The sequence below is a fragment of the Galleria mellonella genome, unplaced genomic scaffold (assembly GCF_026898425.1).
Source record: "Galleria mellonella isolate WM207_F2 unplaced genomic scaffold, CSIRO_AGI_GalMel_v1 utg1267, whole genome shotgun sequence".
NCBI lineage: Eukaryota > Metazoa > Arthropoda > Insecta > Lepidoptera > Pyralidae > Galleria > Galleria mellonella.
In genome coordinates, this window is record NW_026441987.1 from 2,056,201 (window position 1) to 2,080,645 (window position 24,445).

The 24,445-nt window shown below is 34.9% G+C and overlaps 1 protein-coding gene across 7 annotated transcripts in view; it reads right to left on the reverse strand.

The window, feature by feature from the left end:
* LOC113522291 (fibroblast growth factor 22) overlaps positions 1 to 24,445 on the reverse strand; it is a 255,657-nt gene that overhangs the window by 180,641 nt on the left and 50,571 nt on the right. For all 7 annotated transcript variants that reach the window (XM_052900421.1, XM_052900416.1, XM_052900404.1 and 4 more), the window contains one exon: positions 7,139 to 7,685. In XM_052900421.1, the coding sequence (XP_052756381.1) occupies positions 7,139 to 7,358 (220 nt within the window). In that variant the 5' untranslated portion in view covers positions 7,359 to 7,685. The remainder of the gene's footprint in view (positions 1 to 7,138; positions 7,686 to 24,445) is intronic.

Here is a 24,445-nt window from a genome sequence, read left to right on the forward strand (position 1 = left end):
ATAGAGCTACAGTCCCCAATGCCATAACTATTTCGACAAAAGATTTTAAGAACTTCGAATATCGTCGCCATCTTGTAATTTATTAACGTTACCGCGATCACTCGATATGATTTATTTCACTCGATATTTCTATTTAGAAAAAAAAAGTATACTAATCAATATAATTCGTAGAATCAACTATCGATTTATAACGATTGAACATCAATTAGATCAGCGGCGTCTTTTGAGTTGTGATAAAAAAGTTTATATTATCACACATCGGTTTCACAATAACTACCGTTTGTAATTACAGGTCCGGAGTGTAAACTAATTGAGTTATAAATACTTTTAATCGACTATTACATCTTTCATTACACGTAATAGCCCATCACTAGTTTAGCTTTCGGGTGTCGATTAAATAATTCGCACGATATTGATATTGTAGTCGAGGAAAAAATCCTAATAAATAATAATTAATCGATTTAGCGGTAGACAGTTTAAGAGATAATGTACTAAGTACTGATTTTATCAGGAGAAACAATAAAATCAACTAGACACACACACACACTCCGACATATATATATATATATATATATATATATACTAAATATTAGATTATATAAAGTAACAAAATACCAGAGGGAGACTGTACAAAAGTCGTTTGCTTGGACACCTCTGTCCCATTCATGTTTCTGGATATAGCAGTGAATTTACAGGGTATCATGGGCGAAACAATATACTGTGTTATGTCCATGGTACTGCCCATGTATATAGGCAACGGTTACCACTTTCCATCAAGTGAAGCGTCAGCTTGTTTGCCATTCTAAGTAGCATAAAAAAAATTAATGAAAAAAATTATGCATTAAATAAAAACAAAACCATTTAGAGGAAATAAAACTATGATACTCAATTTTCCTTATAACACGAGCAAAATTGTTTTATATGACCGGCAAATGATACCAACGTCAAATAAAATAAAAATCTTACGCTCACGATTTCGGAATGCAACAAAACTAACAGTCTCCATTCAGCCAGACACGTCACAAATCGAACGCACCAAAATATATATATATAAAAGCATGACACTTGAAGCCTACAAACACTATTATTATCCGCAATAAATGAGCAATAAAAACCTGCTTTTTATGTGTACTTAATTTGGTTCCCGAAATGTCGAATACGACTTTTATTATCGCCTTTCATGGCGGGCCGTTTTTGCGAGACAATTTTGATTGAGCCAACATCGTTGATCGATTACGTATATTGATAGAGACTTTTTTTATATACAACTTTTGCTTTTTTTTATATACAACAGTCGTTTGCTTGGGTACCTCTGTCCCATTCGTGTTTCATCCGTGAAGCAGTTGTGTTTGCATAGCTGTGTTTCTGTTTGAAAGGTGGGATATGGCGTGAATTTACTGGGTACAGAGGAATAACACCTGAGTCCTCAGGAATGGCAACTCATGTAGGGTATCATGGGCGTAACAGTATACTCTGTTATGTCCATGGTACTGCTTATGTCTATAGGCGACGGTTACCACTTTCTATCAGGTGGGCCGTCAGCTTGTTTGCCATTCTAAAGTGTATAAAAAAATTTAGTATATAATTTAAACAATATTATTTATTAGTATTTATATAACTTAAACTTTAACGATCTTAGCAAAATTATTGATAATTCTGAATATTTACTACCGTTTTGCATTGAAATTAATCCACACAATAAAAAAATAAACACTAAAATTGATTCACAATAAGCGAAGATAAGGACAAGACAAAACTCGCTTTACGACCTCCTACTTTCCTGATAACATTTGATAGTTGATTAAAGATAATCGTGTTGCAGATCGCTCCACATTTAATGGTGTAATACAAATGAAGAACAAAGTGGCTTTAATATCAAATGGCAATATCCGTAACACAGTTATTAAGCCACGATTCCAATTCGATATCAGACCACCGCAGTCAACCTGCGGGCGATAACGATCGGTATGAAGTCATTATCACAATTAAAGCTAACAGTTACTGGTTATTATTATCTGAAAATAATTATATACCATACCAATAGAAAACTCCTTGACGTCTATGTTATTAGTGTTATTTGGGTGTTCGCATTTGATATGTAATCATTCCGTTGCTATGAAACATTTTTATTGGATAAAAAATATTGAAAGTCTACCGGCCGTGGGAGAGGCTTAGCATTTCAGTGTATTATATTAATTGGTTTTGTCTATCTTCACGACGAGTATATTACGGGGTGATTAGAAAGGACCAAAAATAGAGGCACAAGTACCAAATGCTTCTATTCTTAAATATATATCTAATCTTCGTTCGTTTTCGTAATTCGTCTCGTTTACGCACGTTGGTTTCGAAAACATTTAACTCCTCACCGGACAGCATATGATCTGTATGATCATTATAGGTTAGTAATATAAAATATATAGTTACACCTTCCTCTGTAACTGCATCTTTCACCTTTTGCATTATATTTGCTGTTTTATCAGCCTTAACTCTGACATTTTTTTTATTTTTTTTTTTATACAGCTTAGAATGGCAAACAAGCTGACAGCCCACCTAATGGAAAGTGGTAACCGTTGCCTATAGACATGAGCAGTACCGTGGACATAACAGAGTATACTGTTTCGCCCATGATACCCCCCATGCGTTGCCATTCCTGAGGACTCAGGTGTTATTCACACACACATCACATATTCACAGCCATGCAAAGACTTGCTTCACGGTTGAAACACGAATGGGACGTAGGTACCCAAGCAATCGACTTTTGTACAAAGTCTCCCTCTGGTCTCATTCTTTCCAGGTTCTCAAACCAATATACGGCATGGAATTTCTCATTAATTAATGATTTTTAATATAACATATACCCATAAAGGGAGGGGTGTATATTGTCAATAGTTACCAAATTTGGCAAGCGGCTTAGCTACCATAGTTGATGGTGTTGTTTTAAGAGGGATGCTGCTGCCTATTCCTCGACCATTAAATCCTCCTAGTCTCCTCTTATTATACCCACAGGAAAAGAAGCAGTAGCCCATTCTATGCTGGGACCATATCGTAAATTATTATTATTAATAAACTGAGGCAATTGTTATCTTTTACAGATTATGGCTTATGCAAGAAATGAGTCAGGTAGTACTAGATTTTTTGTTACTCAGTTACTAAGTAACGTAATGAAGTAACAAAGAAGTTTTTTTTTTCTCTAACATCGTAATTTCCAAATATAATTGTAACTATTTTTATATATCATAAGATAAACCTTGGATTTCTCATTGAGTTGATTGTAAAAAAAAAAAGTTTCTTATAATTTGATCAAACTCGAAAAGTTGATAAAAACTCAATACATTATGTCTTGATACACAAAAAAAAAATGTATCGATGTGATTTGATTTTTTACCATTAAGAATGATTTTGTGCCAGTCAATGATATCATTATCATTAGTACCATTTTGTCTAATACAGCTACCATTATTATGTTTTTTTTTATACAACTTAGAATGGCAAACAAGCTGACTGCCCACCTGATGGTAAGTGGTAACCGTCGTCTACAGACATGAGCAGTACCATGGACATAACAGAGTATTCTGTTTCGCCCATAATAACCCTCATGCGTTGCCATTCCTGAGGACTCGGGTGTTATTCCTCTGTACCCAGTAAATTCACGCCATATCCCACCCTTCAAACCGAAACACAGCCATGCAAACACAATTGCTTCACGGTAGAAACACGAATGGGACAGAGGTATTCAAGCAATCGACTTTTGTACAAAATCTCCCTCTGGTGTGTAAGATTACAAACAATTGAAGCGAAGGATTAACTTTAGTAGATGCTCCATCAGCATCATCATCATTTCAGCTATTTTCCGTCCACTGCTGGGCATAAGCCTCCCTCATAGACTGCCATAAAGAACGGTTTTGAGCCACCTACATCCACTGATTCCCTGCAATGCATTTTAGGTCGTCACTCCATCTAGTGGGGAATCGTCCTAAGCTGCGTTTGCCCGTACGCGGTTGCCACTCAAGAACCTTTCTTCCCATCGGTTGTCGGTTCTTCGAGCACTGTGACCAGCCCATTGCCACTTCAGCTTGCTTATCCTTTGGGCTATGTCGGTTATTTTGGTCCTTTTGCGGATATCCTCGGGATGCTCTTTGGTCATCCTTAAATAATAATACCTCATTTGGTGGTAAATCAACAATGGACGATATATGGCTTACATTAAATGTTATGAGCTTCGGGTATTGATGATTACTCCTCCACACCAACAATCTATGGTTTCAGCTCCGATGCTACTATTAGCGGAATTAAATTTCGAAATGGGTAATATGTGTGGTCCCGGCATAGATAGGTCACACCCTTCCCTTATTGAGAGTGTCATAAGAGGCGACTAAGGGAATTTAACGGTAGACGGATAGGCAGCAGCGTCCCTCTTAAAACATATCTAAAGCCTAATTGCAGTTGCCAATCCGCTTGCCAAGAGTAGCAAGTACTAGCAAAACTTCCCTTATGGGGAAGGCTTATCTTCAGCAGTGGACCGTTAAGGGCTAATATGATGATAATGGTGGTGGGGTTATATCGGTACCGCTTCGAAATCTATAAATGAGCAGAGAAACCCAATAATTTCTCTACAATATGAAAGCGAATTTGTTTGTTACGTCTAATCGTCTAAACGGCTGAACTAATCACTATGAAATTTTGATATACACGTACTATATGGAATGGAGAAGGAGGTATAAAGACTACTTTTTGTCCCGGTCAGTAATTATGTCCCGGATACAGAGAAAAAGTCGAAGATCAAAATAAGTTATCTATAAATGAAACTATTGGTTACAACCACATTTAATTATCCCAGTATATTACTATATTGAAATATTTCTTAGCTACCTGATTGTCTATTAAGATAAAGTTATTTCCAGAACTAAATGTGTAAAGTGCTCAACCGTGTGACTCCACGTTCAGAGCTAGATCTAGTTTATATGGTAATCATTCGCCAATTTGCATTTCATTGCAGTTTTTGTTTTACGCAAAAAGAGGTCTAACTAAATCGTTACTAACAGTTTGTTGTTAACGAGCGCTTCTATTGAGTGTTTTTTTTTTATCTTATTTAATTGAGAGGCTTTTATCTAATGAAGACGTAGCCTGTCAATCTCTTTTATCTCAAACTTAGTTATTAATATTCATATGCAATAGATCTGTACAATCGATTTAATATCGATGATTAATCAACAATACCTCATTTTGTAACATTTATAAAATTATTGTAAAAATTTCCTTTAACTCATCACTATTTTCACTCAGGATAAGAACAATAGAATCTTTACAATAAGGGTTTCCAATAGTTCCGGAATTAGTCGAGCTTTCTCGGCTAAATTACTCGTAAGTTAAAGCGGTAATCATTCATTAAAATATAATGTGTACTTACGAATCTTTTAACTTGTATTGTTAAAAATAAAAATGGTGATAATTTTTAAGCAAGAAATTTGTATGTATGTAAGATATTTGTATATGTAAAGAAATAATTTTTACATCATTATAATTGAAAATTGTAATTAAAATACTTACTTTACTTTTTGAATTTATCGTATGTATGCGTATATTTGTGTATTGGTGCATATGTATATATTTATTATTGTATATATATATGTGTTGCGTATGTGTAAAAATATTATTGTGACTTCAACGATTGCTTACCTATTTGATTTGTTTATTTTTTCTGCTTTTCCTTTAACAATTGTCAACTACATAATCTACGAAATTAATTTAGTAAAACCTGTTATTGGCCATACTGCTTTGTTATAAAATGTTTATTAATTTTATTTGAAAACCCTCTGTTGGTTTTTTAAATAAATAAATAAATTGTTGGGAGACATTCTTGGTTAATGTTCGATATACAAAATTAAAAGTGATCATTGAAAGAGAAACATATCCTTATTTTAAAGAGATAATGACAATCATATCCGTAAATGGGCCACCCCTTCCTTTCGTGGGTGTCGTAGAAGACGACTAAGAAAACTTATTGGTCGAGGGATGGACAGTAGCGTACTTCTTAAAACATCATCAAAAGCCTAACTGCGGTTGCCAACATGCCTGGCTGACGACCGGGGGGTCGTCAGCCAGGCAGCCCCCCCCCTCTTCTATAGAGGAGGGTGTTTTGCCAGCAGTCCCTTATGTTCAGTGTTTATCCTTTTTAGACAATTAACGGCTGGTATGATGATAATAAGTAACAAAGTTGTATTACACAACTTTTAAGAATTCGGATATGCGTCAGGATCGTAATGACTAAATGAATGTAAATATAAATATACATTTAAAAAATTTGAGCAAAGTAAACATGATATAATATTTTTTCTTCATAACAAGGTGTATACTTATTAAGAGCGACGTCTAATGCTTTGCAAAGAGCTACTGCATCGTGTGCACTTTTCAAATACTCAAACTTATAGAATAATAAATAAAAAAATAATAACATAGAAATAATTTTAAATTTATTATTCATTTCATCATATCATTATTATTATTATATCAACCTTTATGTCCACTGCTGAACATAAGTCTCCCCCTTGGGAGGTTTTACCAGTAGTTACCACGCTTGGCAGGCGGATTGGCAACTGCAATTAGACTTTAGAGATGTTTTAAGAGGGACGCTGCTGCCCATCCCTCGCCCTCTCTTAGTCAGCTATTACGACACCTTCTAGATAGGAAGGGGTGACCTATTCTATGCCGAGATTACATGGTTAAATTATTAATTATATAATTCGTATTTTCTATATTAGTGTCTATTTACAGGGTACAGAGGAATAACATCCGAGTTCTCGGGAATGGCAACGCATGGGGGTATCATGGGCGAAACAGTATACTCTATTATGTCCACGATACTGTTCATGTCTATAGGCGACGGTTGCCACTTTCCATTAGGTGGGCCGTCAGCTTGTTTGCCATTCTAAGTTGTATAAAAAAAAATGTCGTTCTTACAGCACGCATGCACTTTAGCTATCCGCTAACTATCCGTATATCCTTTTCCACTACATTGTGTTGGCTGGAAGAGATGCCTTTTAATTGTCTTATTAGAAAGACACTCGTCTTGTAAGTTACAAGTGTAATATAGAATATATAGAATAAAATTAAGTGCATAGAACAAAATATAATGACTCACTGTACTCGCTGTTGCCGTCGGTGGTGCCGTTGACAGTGCCATCTGGCAGCAACTGGAGATAACGATTCTTGAGGAACATCTGTATTTTTCTGGAGGTGCCCGTTATGTGGCTGAGGTTCGCTGAACGCTGCGCGCGCGGCTCTGGCGCGGGCGCCGCGGCGCAGGTGGCCAGCGCCAGCGCCGCGAGAATCAACCGCAGCGGGCGCGTACGCAGATGCATGGCGCGCCGCGCCCATGGCAGCCGCCCCGGCGCCGTCACTGCACAACCCCTTCTCTCATACCCCCACGAACGTCACAGTCCATACACAACACGCATAGTCACTAACAACAAAATCAAAAAATCACTTGTATGAACGCACTGTGACAGTCGAAACTCATGCCCTCACAGATGTTTATGAGCGCCCGGCGTACTCAGACAGTTCGATTGGTATCGTGTTCTAGCGACATCGTTGCTCGCATATTGATTCGATTATTGCGCCATTCGGTGTTATCCGCCACTTCTCGATTACAAGCCACAAACGATCCGATGTTTGCGGGCTCGCCAGATCTGAAACAAATTACAATTTTGTTAGTGCCGTAATTAGAGTGGCTCTAAAAATATACGCCTCGAGATGTCTGTAGTCGATATCAATTTTATTTTTGTACACCGCTTGTTTACTTCATTAATTGTTTTTAATGAAAGCCTTTGATAACAAAGTGTTTAAATGAAATAAATTAACATTGTACAGTATTTATTTGTATGAACTTTAACCGTCGGATTCTCTGTAATTTTGTCATTTGTATGTGTTTGTAAATATTTGTTACTACTTATTTATCAAGTGACGTAATTTTCATAACACGGTTAGTAATTATTTGATCGACAGTCTTGAAAGTATTTTACAAAAGTTGAATGCTTATTATAACTTCTGACTGACTTTTAGTTTAATATAAATAAACTCATAAAACACTTATTGATTTTAAAAATCTTTCATGTTTAAACATAAAATTTACAACAAACATATCCGCGACTGCAATCACTACTAGTCAACAGTTAGTAACATAATCAGAGTTATTTGAAAAATCGCCGTATGGTCCCGGCATACAATGGGCCACCCCATCCTTTCTAGTGGGCGTCGTAAAAGACGACAAAAAGAATTCAATGGTCGAGAAATGGGCAGTAGCGTCCCTTTCCTCTTAAAACATCACCAAAGCCTAACTGCGGTTGCTAATCCGCCTGCCAAGCGTAGCAACTAGTAGCAACCGCTGCCACTTTTATGGGGAAGACCTATGTACATAATAATATAGTAATAGTAATTTGAGAAATTGACTTTTAAATAAACATTTATTTAAAAAGTCAATTTTTCAAATTTATTTTTACACTTCGAACGAACAATACTTTTTAATAACCCCACAACTACACAATAGTTTGACTTAACCCGTACTTAAATACGTATACAAACAATTCTATTGAAACTCCCATTTCTACGAAAACACCGCGTTTAGAAAGGCGATGTTTAAATTAAAAGCTTTCCACGCTCCATACAAATTGTCTAACACTTAGAATATTTTGCATACAGAACAGGAAATGCTATTTTCAGCAACATAAATTACCTCTTAGCGACATTAACACCTTCTTATACCGCAAATCGTGTATCTATTCCCCGTACTTGATGTATGGTGACGTATTTACACAAATGGCAAATACGCGTAAAGCTAGTAGGCTTGGAATATTTCACACGTAGCAAGTGAAATATCACATGTTAATAAAAATCACAAGTCACTCCAGCTAATAACACGTTAAAGGAGCTAATACATTGTGCTTAAATCTTAACTTATAATAATTATATTTCATTTTCAATAGCAAATAGTAACGAGCGTGATATAAAATCATTACAAACAAAAATCACTCTTGTCATTTATCACAGCTTTTATATTTAGCTGATTCTTGCACGAACGAGTGCAATATTATAATTTTGTGTGACATTAATGATTCTTTTATTGGGTTCGATAATTATATATTTAAATAAACATCTCAATGATATCACTGCAATATTATAAACATATTTTAATACGTCATATTTGCACTTGCCAAATTTGGCGTAGCAATAACGCAGTCTTGGTAACCGTTGCTGCATTACAGCGATTAGTAAAACTCTTTGGTTGTATTAAAACTTCATTCATTTGCTTTTGTGTTACATCTTTATGTAGTTCAACTGTATATTACGTAATTGCACAAATTCTGAATTGATTTTAAAAATTCTTTGATTATAAAAATCAATATTGTTTATTTCCTTATTAATTTTGTTGCAATTTAAGTTATTGTTAATCTATTGTGGATCAAAAGCACAATTTATAGCAGCAAAATTAACATGAATATACATCTCAGCGCTAATCGCTGAGTTTTATTTTCTAAACTCAGTCTAGTACAGTATTATATTATCTGTGACTGAATGTACTCGTAACTATGAAATGTCCCATCATCTGTTAAATTATTCTATTTGATGATATTATATTATGATATTTTTGCACTTTATTACTTTGTTTATTGCTTCAACGATGACAACTATAGAGAGGCCTAATTCCAATATAAATATTTAACTTGGAGTTTCATCTAGTCTATTCTAATGAATATCTTATCTGATCTGTATCCTACGAATGCATGACGAAAACTATTGGAACTATTATGTATTTTTTTCCAAAATGTAATTTTTTTAATTTAATTATTTTTCCAATTAATTTCATATATATATATATATATATATAGAAAGAGAGAGAGAGAGAGAGGAATTATTTGCAATGTTCAATAGAACCCCAAATGATTGGGATAAGGGTAGGAAGATGATGATGATGATGATGATGTACAATAAAATAAACATAATCACAATAAAAAACTACTAGCTGACACTAATATACTCAGTTTCTTCGTAAACTCTATTCAAATCCGCATTATTCTATCTTACACCACACTTTACACACACACTTACACACTTTCACACTTACACTTAACCACCACTCACATCCATACATCTCGAATCTAAATCAACATTATACATTGAAAAAGTTAATCTATTATTTTATAAAGACATTCAAATTATAATATATAATTTAAGCAGCTACTAACGTTGAGAATTTCAAACAGTTTACGGATCTTGTTACGCTTTATCTTCTAGTTTACAATATTAATGCACAGTTAATGGTGGACAATCTTAATTTATTGTTAGAGTTCTGTTGTTAAAACTGAAAACGATGAACACACACATTATCATATCGTATCAGCTCTTAAACGGTCCTCTGTTGAACATAAGTCTCCCGTTCCTCGCCGTCGCTTAGTCGGTTCTTACGACACCCATGGGAAAGGAAGGGAAGGCCTATTCTATGTAGGGACCACACAGAGAACTATATATATATATATATATATATATATATATATATATATATATATATATATATATATATATATATATATATATATATATATATATATATATATATATATATATATATATATATATATATATATATATATATATTTTAAATAATTGATTATCATTAGTAGAGACTTTACGATTTTTACTTATTATCACGATATTTAGTCATAAATTTAAACTTTTTTTTAAATTTATTACAATTGAATAATAGATACAGCGATTAGTTTAACAACTTGTTGGTAAGGATAGCATTTATGACTTTTTTTGATTTTATTTTTGTTATTTTTTTATTTTGTTTTAATTACTTGTGTCCTGAGTATTAGAGATTTTTTTTTACATTTTTTTATCATAAAAAAGAATACACATTTTTATTTATACTCATTATTTTTTATTTTATTAGTTTATACTATATTATTTTTCATTGTAAGATTCTGTTTAAATGTTATGAAAGCATTAACACACGCAATTACGTACGCAATTAATTTGCTTCTTCATTAATATACTCTTTTATAATGTTAAATACAGATTTCCACAATGTAAAAGAATATTATAAATACATAATAAGTCCTAAATTTGTATATATAATTTTGTACAGAACCTAAAACATTATTCGATTCGTTACAAGTCACCCAAACTGACTCAAACACATTCTTTTTTTAATCTCATTACATCGGCATTACAACTGTCTATTTATAATATTAATTTCACTTCAAACATTGCATCATTTATTAGCCGTTTAGATATTTTAAGATGAAACTAAGATAAACTGTGTATTTAAACATGTTTCAATTCTTAAAAAATAATTATAAGGGTCAAGGTCATAGGAATATATTACGAAATCTGTAGACGTTGGATACAAGTTTCCAAGTTTTATATGTACATTATGTTTCTACAGATGTTCATTAAGTAAAGAGACGTTTATATTGTTCAAAATGGTATCAGTTTTACGACTACCACATACCAACAGCGAGGGAATTATCACCTTTTAATCAAGTTTAAAATTTTTATGCTTCGTACAGTAACGTCATTAAGAGATTCTGATAAGTTCTAGTATCATTTGCCGTCATAACAAAAATGCTGGCGTGAAATTCTTCACATATCTGACTTGAGTGAGATGTTATTAATAAAAATTTCATTGACTTAAGTGTTGTTTTTTTATGATACTTAGAATAGCAAACAAGCTGATGGTTTACGCAATGGAAAATGGTAACTGTCACCTTTAATAATAATAATATATAAATAATGGGGGGTGACGTCCACCGAAATCATTCCAATCGTTTTGTCGGTGAACGGTCTTATCCCAATCAGTCTGGAACAATATCTTAGACGGTTGGGATTTCGAGGCAGCTCACTCCCGGGAAAGATGCAGAAAGCAGTGCTTCTAGATTCTGCCCGCATTGTACGCCGGTTTCTCTTCCTGGGGCCCTGAACCCGGGCCGACTGTGCTTCTACCAGGGGCTAGTTACCATCTCCTCTCCTTAAGAGGGGAGATGTGAATTTTGTAAAAAATTAAAAAAATAATAATAAAACCGAAAGCGGTGCTCTTGGATACTGCACGAATAGTACGCCGGTTTCTATCCCTGTGGCCCTGAATCCTGGCTCACTGTTCTTCTACTGGGGGTTAGTTAGTGTACCATTTTCTCTCCTTAAAAGGGGATATGTGAATTTTGGTTTTTTTTTTAATAATAATAAATAATTTTATTCAAGTAAACTTAATAATAAACATTTTTTAATAATCTTTTTTTTTTTAAACTTCCACCCAGTTCGAAATGCAATTAAACATGAATAGCTTCATTGATATTACAGAATACACTGTGATGCCCATAGCATCCCTATGTATTAATTTTCCTAAGGATTACGATGTTTTTTTTTCCGATGAGTGTAAATGGAATGGTCACTCCGCCTACGCTATCAGTTTACACTGGCGAGGTGCCAATGGGAAATAATAGGTGAGAATGAAAGCAGGTTAGTTAACTGATCGTGACGAATTCCACAAGAATTGTCTATGATAGTTTCCAGGTGGAATCTCGTGGAGGTTAACCTGGTATTGCTAGCAATAGAGCTGTTTTTTTTTTATGGGTAAAAATGGTATGGTAATCCCGCCTGCGCTAACGGGATACGCTGGCGGAGCACCAGTGAAGGGTGATAGATGAGAATGAAAACAGGCCAGTGAGCCCATCATGATGAATTCATCAGGAATTAATTATAGGGGGAACCGCGTGGAAGTCGACCTAGTTGGGTATATTGCTAGCAATGGGATTCTTAGTCTCCATTACTAACTATCCCTTTCCTCCCGCAATAGAGCTGTTAGATCCCGTTACAAACATATGCCGGGACTATACGGCAATCCAGATAATAAATCTTCAAGATCTAATAACTGAAAACTGAGGCGTAATATTATATAAATAATAATAGTAATAGAAGAATTCCGGGGTCCCAAGGTCGAATTCGAACTTCTGAATATTTTAAAATTCATAATTGGATACTTTTAAGATGATTGGCATTTGCTACTTGCTTCGAGGGGCATTAAAAGTAGACATCCTATTGGCAGTAACAAATGTAAAGATTTTTCTATTGATAATTAATGTAACTCTTTTTGTCGTTGGCAATAAATGTTTTCTTTCTTTCTCTCTTTCTTTCTTTCTTTTTTCTTTCTGTCTTTCTTTCATCCGGCAAACCACTTTAAAGGTTTTTATAAGATGATGCCTCCCTTAGAGGAATAGTAGTAGTAACATTGGACACACAGAAAGATCAGTTTCAAAGCTATCCTTACATCAATTGATCATGTCTGTTCGGAGTCCGTTTGGAGAGATATGCAGTGGTGGAATTTGGATTTTTTCCACAGGGAGAGAGGAGTCTTAAAAAAAATGCATATGCATTGTAACACATATTTTCACGAAGCTTCGCTCGTATTCAGGTCGGTTATCCAGAGGGTGAAATTGTACAAAAGTCGATTACTTGGGTACCTCTGTCCCATTCGTGTTTCAACCGTGAAGCAGTTGTGTTTGCATGGCTGTGTTTCGGTTTGAAGGGTGGGATATGGCGTGAAATTACTGGGTACACAGGAATAACACCTGAGTCCTCAGGAATGGCAACGCATGGGGGGTATCATGGGTGAAACAGAATACTCTGTTATGTCCATGGTACTGGATGTGTCTATAGGCGACGATTACCACTTTCCATCAGGTGGGCCGTCAGCTTGTTTGCCATTCTAATTTGTATAAAAAAAAATGCTAACACATAACACTAATATATCCTCAGGAATGGCCACACACGAAGACCATGCCTATAGGTGACGGTTTTTTGGGTGCAAATGAAATAGTGACCTCGCCTGCGCTATCGGTATACACTGGCGGGGCACCAGTGAGAGATGATAGGTGAGAATGAAAGCTGGTCGGTTAGCCCATCGTGGCAAGTCCACAAGAATTAACCACGATGGATTCCAGGGGGAACCGTATCGAGGTCGACCTCATAGGGTATATTGCTAGAAAGGGGGTTGTTAGACCCCATTACTAACAATCGCTTCCCCCTATAGGCGACAGTTACCATTGTCTATCAGGTGGGCTGTCAGTTTGTTCACCATTCTAAGTTTCATGAAAAAAATACCATATTCTCTTAACTGTTTCTTTACATATAATAGAAAAACAATGTTATATCATGTCCTTAAATAAATCCAAACGGTTTCTATGTCGATGTGAAGTGAGTAATTAACTTGTCGGCTACACAGAAGTATGTTTAATTTCAATTTCGAGACATGTCTTAGTTTATGGCCTCTATACTTCATATCGTATTACTCACCACTAGAAATAATTATTACAGTGATGTAATTAAATTTTCTGTCATGTACAAAGTATACCGCCAGGTCAAAGACCCTGGAGACGCTATAAACATATAAAACTGAAGGCGATGAAAGAGCTTTAGATACATAAAACTCAATAAATTTTTTTGTACGACTTAAAATGGCAAACAAGCCTACGTACCACCAGATGGAAATAGTAACTGTCGCCTATAAACATGGACATAACATTGTAAATGACATAGAATTTTAATGGGTAATCAAAATGAGATGGAATGGTAACCCCGCCTTTGCTGTCGGTATACGCTGGCGGGGTACCAGTGAGGGATGATAAGTGAAACCAAGTCAATTAGCCTATCATGAGGATTTTCTCAAGAATCACCCAAGATGATTTCCAGCGGAAACCGCCTGAAGATCGACCTGACAAAACATATTGCTAGCTATGCTAGATCTCCATTACCAAGAAAAGTACTTTTTTTCACAGCCATATTTCTGAAGGCCTAACTTAAAATCTGGGAAATGCTTTATTTTAATATGCTGTCTAGAAATAATTAGTTTACCTACGCTATCTAGAAGTAAATTTAATTGATTTTTCTACTTCTAAAATTCACGACTGCAAAAAGGTAAAAAAAAAACAAAGAAATAGGACAAAAATGTACTATAAAATAAAAAGGAGAATAAAATTTAGAGTATTTCGGTATTTCAAAAATAATAAACTACTTGAAGTATTAAATGTACATAGACGAAATCGCGAGCATTAACTAGTTAATTAAATCGTGTTCCACAAAAATTACATGGCAATACCAATATTCTGAATTCAAAACTAAACTACTGAACAAATTTTGATAAAATTTCTAAGCGACCAATCTGTAAGTATATTCTTTTAGATAAAAAAAAATCCAAATAGGTTTACAACTGACGGAGTTATTATTTTTATGCAACTTATAATGACAAACAAGCTGACAGCTCACCTAATGAAAAGTGGTAACCGTCGCCTATAGACGTGAGCAGTACCATGGACATAACAGAGTATACTACTTCGCCCATCATGGGCGAAGTAGTATACTTACTACTACTAGTAGTACACTGTTTCGCCCTTTGATACCCCCCATGCGTTGCCATTCCTTAGGACTCAGGTGTTATTCCTCTGTACCCAGTAAATTCACTGCCATATCCCACCCTTCAAACCGAAACAGCCGTGCAAATACACCTGCTTCATAGTAGAAACACGAATGGGACAGAGGTTTTTCAAGGCGCTTTCTTCCACGCACAACCATTCTTTGGAATCAACTTCCAGCAGCAGTATTTCCGAACCGATACGACAACATAACCTTCAAGAAAAAAGTATATTCCTTTTTAAAAGGCCGGCAGCACACCTGCAATGCCGCTGGTGTTGTGGGTGATCATGGGCGGCGGTAGTCACTTACCATCAGGTGAGCCGCATGCTCGTTTGCCCCCTGTGTTGTAAAAAAACAAAAAGAGGTGCTCAAGCAAATGATTTTTGTACAAAGTCTCCCTCTGGTAAATAACAATAGTAATAATATTTATAGAAATAACAAACATAAAAAAAATACAATATACAATCGAATGAGAACCTCCTTTAAATAAAGTAGTTATTGTATAAAAAAGATTTACAATTACGTCAAGGAAATGGATCCTTCATTCGGCCGTCAGTGAGCGCAACGTGTCCGTGAAAGACCCTACCTATGTTAACGGAGCGTATTATTGAAATATTAATAAATATAGCATTATCGCAGCCCGGTGCGATGCAACAGTTGGCGGTGACGGATAGATAACCCGGGACATTATTCAATAATTTGTTTCGTGCCCTTGTCGTATAACAAACACGTTATACTTGCCACTGAGAAATTGTTACACTATGTATGCTTTTATCTTGCTAATATAAATAAACGCTGATAAATTAAATACAATATGAATAAAATTTTTATTAACCTTTTCCCGCTGTTTTTACACGATTGTTCAAAAATGCAAGAAATTTGTGATTTTTTCCACTAAAAAAAAATTATGATTTTAGTCTTTGCAAAATTTATTGTCATTTAAAAACTAATCACTTTGACATATTAAAAAAAAATCCAAATCGGCTACTAATGATGGAGTAATGTTGTAACTAACATATATATAAAAAAATCCAACCGAATGGAGATCCTACACCTTTTTTAAAGTCGATTGAAAAATATATAAGAATATTTTTTTCTTTGAGTAAACAAAATTGTCAACATTTTGGAATTAGTGCAGTTTATAGGATTCATAAGGTAAGATGGGTGTCGTAAGAGGCGACTAAAGCGACTTAGTGGTCGAGGAATGGGCTACAACGCCCAACGCCCCTCTTAGAACATCACCGAAGTCTAACTGCGGTTGCCAATCCGCCTGCCAAGCGTGGTAACTACTAGCAAAAGCCCTCTTTTGGAGGAGCCCTATGTTTAGCAGCTGACGGTAGACCGCTGGTATGATGATGATGATAGTATTTATATTTTTTTATTCCTTCATAACTTCTATTTCTGTACAGATATGGATGCATTGCGGTATTGTTAGACTCTTTATATCATCCCGACTAACACTAGCTATATTTTTTTTTAATAGTTCTATTTTTTTTGACAAAGCAGTAATGATTTTTAATTAGCGGAATAAACTGTAGATACGTGTGAACGTGCAAAGTCTTAAGCCTGCGTTGCATGATTTTTTTTATTGGTAAAATAAATCAAGGTGATATAATTATTGTTCAAAACTAAAGGAAAAATGGTTAAAAAAATAAATTTGACAGCTATGTTTTGTTTTTTTTTTTTTTGCAATGGACATTAAAAAGTTATACAGACACGATCAACTTAAAGTGAACTTGGTCTTTTATATAATTTTTGGGCATTCAATGTTATGATTGAAATTTCCACTATTATGCAAAGAAGGGTAATTTCCCGAGCGTAAAGGATTTTTTCTTGGTGTATTCAGTACGTTGTTGATGCTTACTTTCATTATATGTATAAAATGATATGTAAATAATCCTACAAATAGTATATAAAACTTATAATTTTACCCAAAACGAATGGTGATTGTATTTCATTTGAATTTTCAAATAATTTTGAATTAACATTGTATATTTTTATGTTTTTGATGCAATAAAGAGTTAAATGAATAAATATGTTCTTTGAAGAAAACTGTTCAATTTAATAGTAGAATACTTCTTTAAAAAGATGCTACTTTCTTAGATTTCTACTTTTGAATTTGAAAATGCAAGTCTTAAAGTTTTCTTATGATTGAAAAATAAAAACTATAAAACAGACTATGAAAAAACAAAATTCAGAAACAAGAGACAGCGTTTCGTTGAAGAGACGCATATTGATTGCAAAGTTGCCAAATAAACAATAATATAATAAACACTGTTTTAATTTCGTATAAGTTTGCGTAATTTAAACATCATGATATATGATTAAAAAGAAAAATATAAATTATTGTTTGTAAAAAAATTTCGCTATCAGACAACCCTAATGAAAACGATTTCACAATATCCAATTATGTCGCGTAACACACGAAAAATATCACAATTGAGAAACTCTTTTGAACTATCAATAAGATAAATAGGTTAAATGTGAAACGCGGCAAATAGAGGAATCATAGCACGAGGTCATATCTAATAGCATTAATTATATAATTAATAATAGATAACAATAGAAACGCGCAGTAGTTGGCAACCCTATTACAGATAATGCCAATAGTTCATTGACACCTGACGTCATCAACAGAAATACGCGCGGCTCGGGAAAACTAGCTCACACACATCTCGCACATTAGAAATGACACTATTTCGAGATGTCATCTTTTTAGTTAGCATTTGGCAGGGCCGTAGATGACAATTTTAGAATCGATGCAGACGCGGACGGCGGTAAATGGTGCGTATTCTTTGATCTACAATGACATATTGTATTGTGAGAGAGTGCATGATGTACATAGATGTGTACGTATGGGGGTACTTTTTGTCCGTGGACGAAAAATCTCTCGTCTGCGCCTGATCTTTTTAATTGACTTCAAAAAAAGAAGAAGTGAGTTCTCCATTCAATTTTTTTATGTTTGTTATTTCAGAACTCTATCATTTATATAAATCTATTTGGGAAAATATTTTTTTATTTACAAGTACATATATACTTTCTGATTTGTCCCATGTAGATATTCAATATTAATTTAATTTTGTTGGTGCATTTTTTTTTTGCAAAAGTCACTTGCCTTTATAAATAATCATGTATTAATAAAAATAAAAATTTGAATTAAACAAACCTAAACGAAATCCGTAAGCGAATACTACTAAAAAATAATACGTAAATAATTTTACAAAATAATAAGCATATAAAAATACTAACAAGTTGATTGCTCAAGTTTACAACTTAAATACTATGAAACTTGGTCTCGAATAATCAGGTGAGCTCGTTAAAACAGACACCACAAGTACCTATTTACGGTCAACATTAAAAATCTATTATCAACTCTATATTGGATTGAAATAAGCTCTAAAATTGATATAAATTGAATATTCAATTACTATTGAGGACTGTACTATAGGTGTAACCATAGTAAAAATTATATTACCATCCTAATTTAGAATCATACCTTAACAAGTAAAACCGCGGGGCGACGCACTGTTAACGACAGATGTATGGTTAAGATAAACATTGCACAAATATAACTAGTTTTAAAGCCAATTAGTAGTTAATTCGATTTTGGTTACGGACATAACATTTCGTTTACAACCCAACTTTGCAGGTGTAAACCGTCGTCGACAAATTAAAATGTTTGTCTGATCACTTTATTTGATCGAATAAATTGATTATTTTGTTAATAAAATTTGGAACGCATTTTATTGGCATGATAATCATTTTACGATGATAACAGGTAGTTAGTTATTTAAACCAATAAGGAAAGTTCTTTAACCTAATAAATAATGTGACAAACAATTCAAAGTAAACGAGTTAAAATTTAAATTAACAAAATGTTTGTTTATTGTAAAATAATCTAAACTGCAGTGTAGTTCCGGCGTATATGATGGGCCATCCATTCCTTTCCCGTGGGTGTTTTAAGAGGCGACTAAGGCAGGGCGAGAAATGGGCAGCAGCGTCCCTCTTAAAACATGTCTAAAGCCTAACTGCGGTTGCCAATCCGACTGCCAGGCGTAGCAACTACTGGTAAAACTCGCCAAGGGGGAGGCGATGTCCAGCAGTGGACAGTTAAAGGCTCAAATGATGAAAATATTGATAATTACTAATAATATTTTTATTCATTTTTTTTTTATTTCTTACACGTAAGTGAGGATGAATGCTAGAGGTCACAGTGTGTTTTCAGAGGGCTGTCCTCCAGCGAACGCTCAGATTGTGGAATGATCTACCTGCCGAAATTTCCTTAAAGACTACAGCATGAGGTATCCAAAAAGGACATAATAAAGTTTCTTAAGGTATGGCAATTCAAGCTACGGTAGCTTTACGGTACCATCATCGTTTCACCATCAGACGGGCCGTATGCTTGTTTGCCACAATAATAGTATAAAGAAAGTATTAAATAATATCAGGAAATCAACAATCCTCAATTAATATATCTAAGGGAATTGTTTGTATCTCTTATCATTATTACCTTACCTATTTAAACTGACATTGGTCCTTATCACTCAGTATCAGAGCCTACCAATAGCTATACTTCCTGAATAGAAAAACAAAACAAATACTTACCTGTCTATAGATAGATAGATATACAGATACTCTTTATTGTTTCCTCCAAAAGATTACAATAGTAAACTTATAGATACAAACAATTATAGAGTTATAAACAATTATATTCTATAAACGCAGTGACGACCCCCCATTAGATGATTTTTTTTTAATGGGTGATAACGGAATGGTAACCCCACCCGCGCTATCGGTATACACCGGCGGGACACCAGTGAAGGATGATAGGTGACGATAAAAGCAGGTCAGTTAGCCCATCGTGACGAATTCAAGAAGAATTGTTCACGATGGTTTCCAAGGGGAACCACGTGAAGGTCGACCTAATAGAGCATATTCCCAGCAATGGGGCTGTTCAACTCCATTGCTAACAATCCCTTAAGATGGAGTGACAGCCTGAAATGTATTGCAGGGAGTCAGTGGATGCAGGTGGCTTAGGGCCTTTCTTTATGGCAGTTTATTGGGGAGGCTTATGCCCAGCAGTGGACGAATAATGGCTGAAATAATGATATTATTCTATATATTTGTATGATCATTTATCTTAAAATGTAATTAATGTTGTTATCTTTCAAAATATTTAATTTACGAATTGTTTTTCTTAAATCAATGCACCGCCATTCACTCTCTCTGTTTAGCTTAACGGTTGACTGGTAGAGAATGCCATCAGACATTAAGTCCGCCCTGTAGACATGTTAAATATATTTAGTTTTATTCATTTATTTATTAAATAAATAAATAAAACTAAAAAAAAAGATTGAAATTTCAATTCTATTTATTTATTTTATTATATTAGTATGTATTTATATCGTCACCTCCGCGACCCGAGATGTTTATTTTCAGTGACATTCAGATATCCAAGGTGCAACGCCACAGATGCGTTCATTTCCAATAAAACGTTGAATTTAATTGAGACGAAATCTGTCTACACTCGTTTGGATAAAGGACAATATAAAAATATGTCTGATATATGTAGATGAACATTAGTTGCTGTTTTTATGTGTCTAGTGCACTTTGCAAACGTTTAATTCTTAAAAAAATGTCGAAGCTGGTTGATTTTCACTGACGTATTAACTTTGTGTATGCCTTGGTAGTCTTTAAATAAAATAACAGTAGTTTGTGCAACTTAGAATGGCAACCACCTGATGGAATATGGTAACCGTTACCTATAGATATTTGCTATACCATGGATAGATGTTTCGCTCATGATACCCCGCCCCCCTCCCCATGCGTTGTCGTCCTGAGGACTCAGGTGTTATTCCTCTATACCCTGTAAATTCACTGCCGTATCTCACCCTTTAAACCGAATGCCAGCCTTGCAAACACAACTGGTTCACGATAGCAACACGAATAGGACAGAGGTGCTCAAGCAAACGACTTTTGTACAAAGTCTCCCTCTGGTATAACTATGTTATATAATACGTTATGAAATAACAAATAAAAAAACAACCGAAGTAAGACCCTCCACTTTTATTAAAGTTGGTTGACTATGTAATAAATAGCCCTAAAAATGAATATACCAAACAGGTCTATCTAGAACAAAACTAAGTACAGCTTGTAATATGGGTAAATATATTGTTTTTCAACTTAATAATAATTAAGTTTTGACGAAATTTTCACTGAAACACTTTTTTATATTTAACTATTGGAAACAACTTCCAGCGGCAGTATTTCCGAACCGATACGACATCATAAGCTTCAAGAAAAGAGCATATTCCTTTTTAAAAGGCCGGCAGTACACCTGTAATGGCGCTGGTGTTGTGGGTGACCATGGGCGGTGGTAGTCGCTTACTATCAGGTGAGCCGCATGCTCATTTATTTCCTTTAGGTAGGTAGGTAGGTAGACAACTACCTACCTACCTACCTAAAGGATTAGCACTCTGAAACAAAGTCTTCTGCTTTATTATATTAATATACATAATAGTTAAGCCTAACTGCGGTTTCGAAGGGGTAAAAGGATTGTTAGTAATGGAATTTGACAGCCCCATTGTTAGCAATATGGCCTATTAGGTCAACCTCCACGTGGTTCCCCCTGGAAACCATCATGAACAATTCTTGTTGATTTCTTCACGATGGTCTAACTGACCTGCTTCATTCTCACCTATCATCCTTCACTGGTGCCCCGCCGATGTATACTAATAGCGTAGGCGGAGTTATTATTCCATTATCACCTAATAAAAAAAACTGCGGTTTCGAGCCCACTTGCCAAGCGTGGCAACTATTGACTAAACTCTCTTTATGGGGAAGGCTTATGTCCAGCAGGGGACAATTAATGGACGAAATGATGATACATAATAGTATAACAATAATCCCAAGAGACTAAAGTATGGAGTTCTTCAAAAAGGGTATATTAAAGTTTCTTCAGGGTTGGCAACGCGCACGTGTCACCCCTAGTATAACAGGCGTCCATAAGCTACAGTGGCAGTTTACCATTAGACGTGCTATATGCTTATTTGCCACCTTTGTGATATAAAAAAAAAGTATAATCTACTAATGTATTTCGAAAATAAATTACAAATTTATCAATTTGTCCTTGATTAATGGCGGTATCATCAAACCATTGCTAATTGAGATAGAATAGAGTGAGACACCGCGGTGCAATATACCTATAAACTACAATTAGATCCGTCGTAAAATGTGACAAGTCACAGCCGAAACAATTGAACATTTTGGCCATATTATTTGTGGTATCATTCCATCAATTTATATGTAATAAAAAGAATTGACACGATCTCTTTTGGAAACATTTTAAAAATGTCTTACCCTGCATTCTGGTCTCTTAAATATTTAATTAAAAAAGCACATGGTTCGAATAATAACTGGACTAAATGCACTTTTAATACGGTAATACACAGTAATACGGGCTACTGGTCTCTTTGCTAACAATATACCCTGTCAAGTCGACCTCTACGTGGTCCCCCCTGGAAACGATCTTGTTGAATTCCAGATGTATTTTAGGCCAGTTAGCCCATGATGAATACGTCACGATGGGCTAACTGACCTGCCTTTTCATTTTCACCTATCATCCTATCACTGGTGCCCCGCCAGCGTATACCGATAGCACAGACGGGGTTACTATTCCATTATCATCCATTAAAAAAAAATCTATAATATATATTACACTCATATTATGATGTCATATGTCCGTTAGGCATAAAAATGTAAGTGTGAAGCATGGAGGCCACCTAGCTATAAATTAGCATTGCAAATCTTAATATTATTTGTAATTTATATTGTAAACTGATTTTATATTATTATCTAAAACTATATACAATTTTATTGGTGCTGTCAATAAAATGTTTATTTTAGGGTTCCGTACCTCAAAAGGAAAAATGGAACCCTTATAGGATCACTTCGTCTGTCCGGTAGGAGGGATGATAGATGAGGATGAAGCAGGTCAATTGGCCTATCGTGACAAATCAACATTAACCACAACAGTTTACAGGGGGATCCGCGCTGAGGTCGACCTGATAGGGTATATTGCTAACAAAGGGGCACTTAGACCCCATTACAAACTACTATATACTAACAATCCTTTTCCCCACCCTTTCCTTTCGTAGGTGTCGTAAGAGGCGACTAAGGGAGCTTAATAGTCGAGGGCTGGACAGCAGCGTCCCTTTTAAAACATCACGAAAAGTTTACATGTGGTTGCCGACCCACCTGCCAAGTATGACACCTACTGGCGAATACTCATTTAAAGGAGAGTCCTATGTTCAGCAGTGGATAGTTAACAGCTGGTTTTTTTTTTGTTTTGTTTTATTTCTTTTTTAAGTACATACTTATTACAAATAACATTAGATATTGGTATGTGACGCACATACCACCAGAGGGAGACTTTGTACAAAAGTCGATTGCTTGGGTACCTCTGTCCCATTCGTGTTTCAACCGTGAAGCAGTTGTGTTTGCATGGCTGTGTTTCGGTTTGAAGGATGGAATATGGCGTGAATTTACTGGGTACAGAGGAAAAACACCTGAGTCCTCAGGAATGGCAACGCATGGGGGGTATCATGGGCGAAACAGTATACTCTGTTATGTCCACGGTACTGCTCATGTCTGTAGGCGACGGTTACCACTTTCCATCAGGTGGACCGTCAGCTTGTTTGCCATTCTAAGTTGTATAAAAAAAAAAAAAAAAAAAAAAAAAAAAAAAAAAAAAAAAAAAAAAAAAAAAACAAATTATATATCTACCTATCTATCTATCTATATGATGCTGATGATTATAAATGTGATAGTAAGTTTGTTCGTTGTGGCCTCATTTTGTTATTTCATAATAAATATTATGGAACAGCCATCTATTGCCATAAATGTATTTCAATATTTGTAATAAATGGAAAAATGGAATACGATTATAGAACATAAATCATTAGTGATCACATATTATTCTTATGTT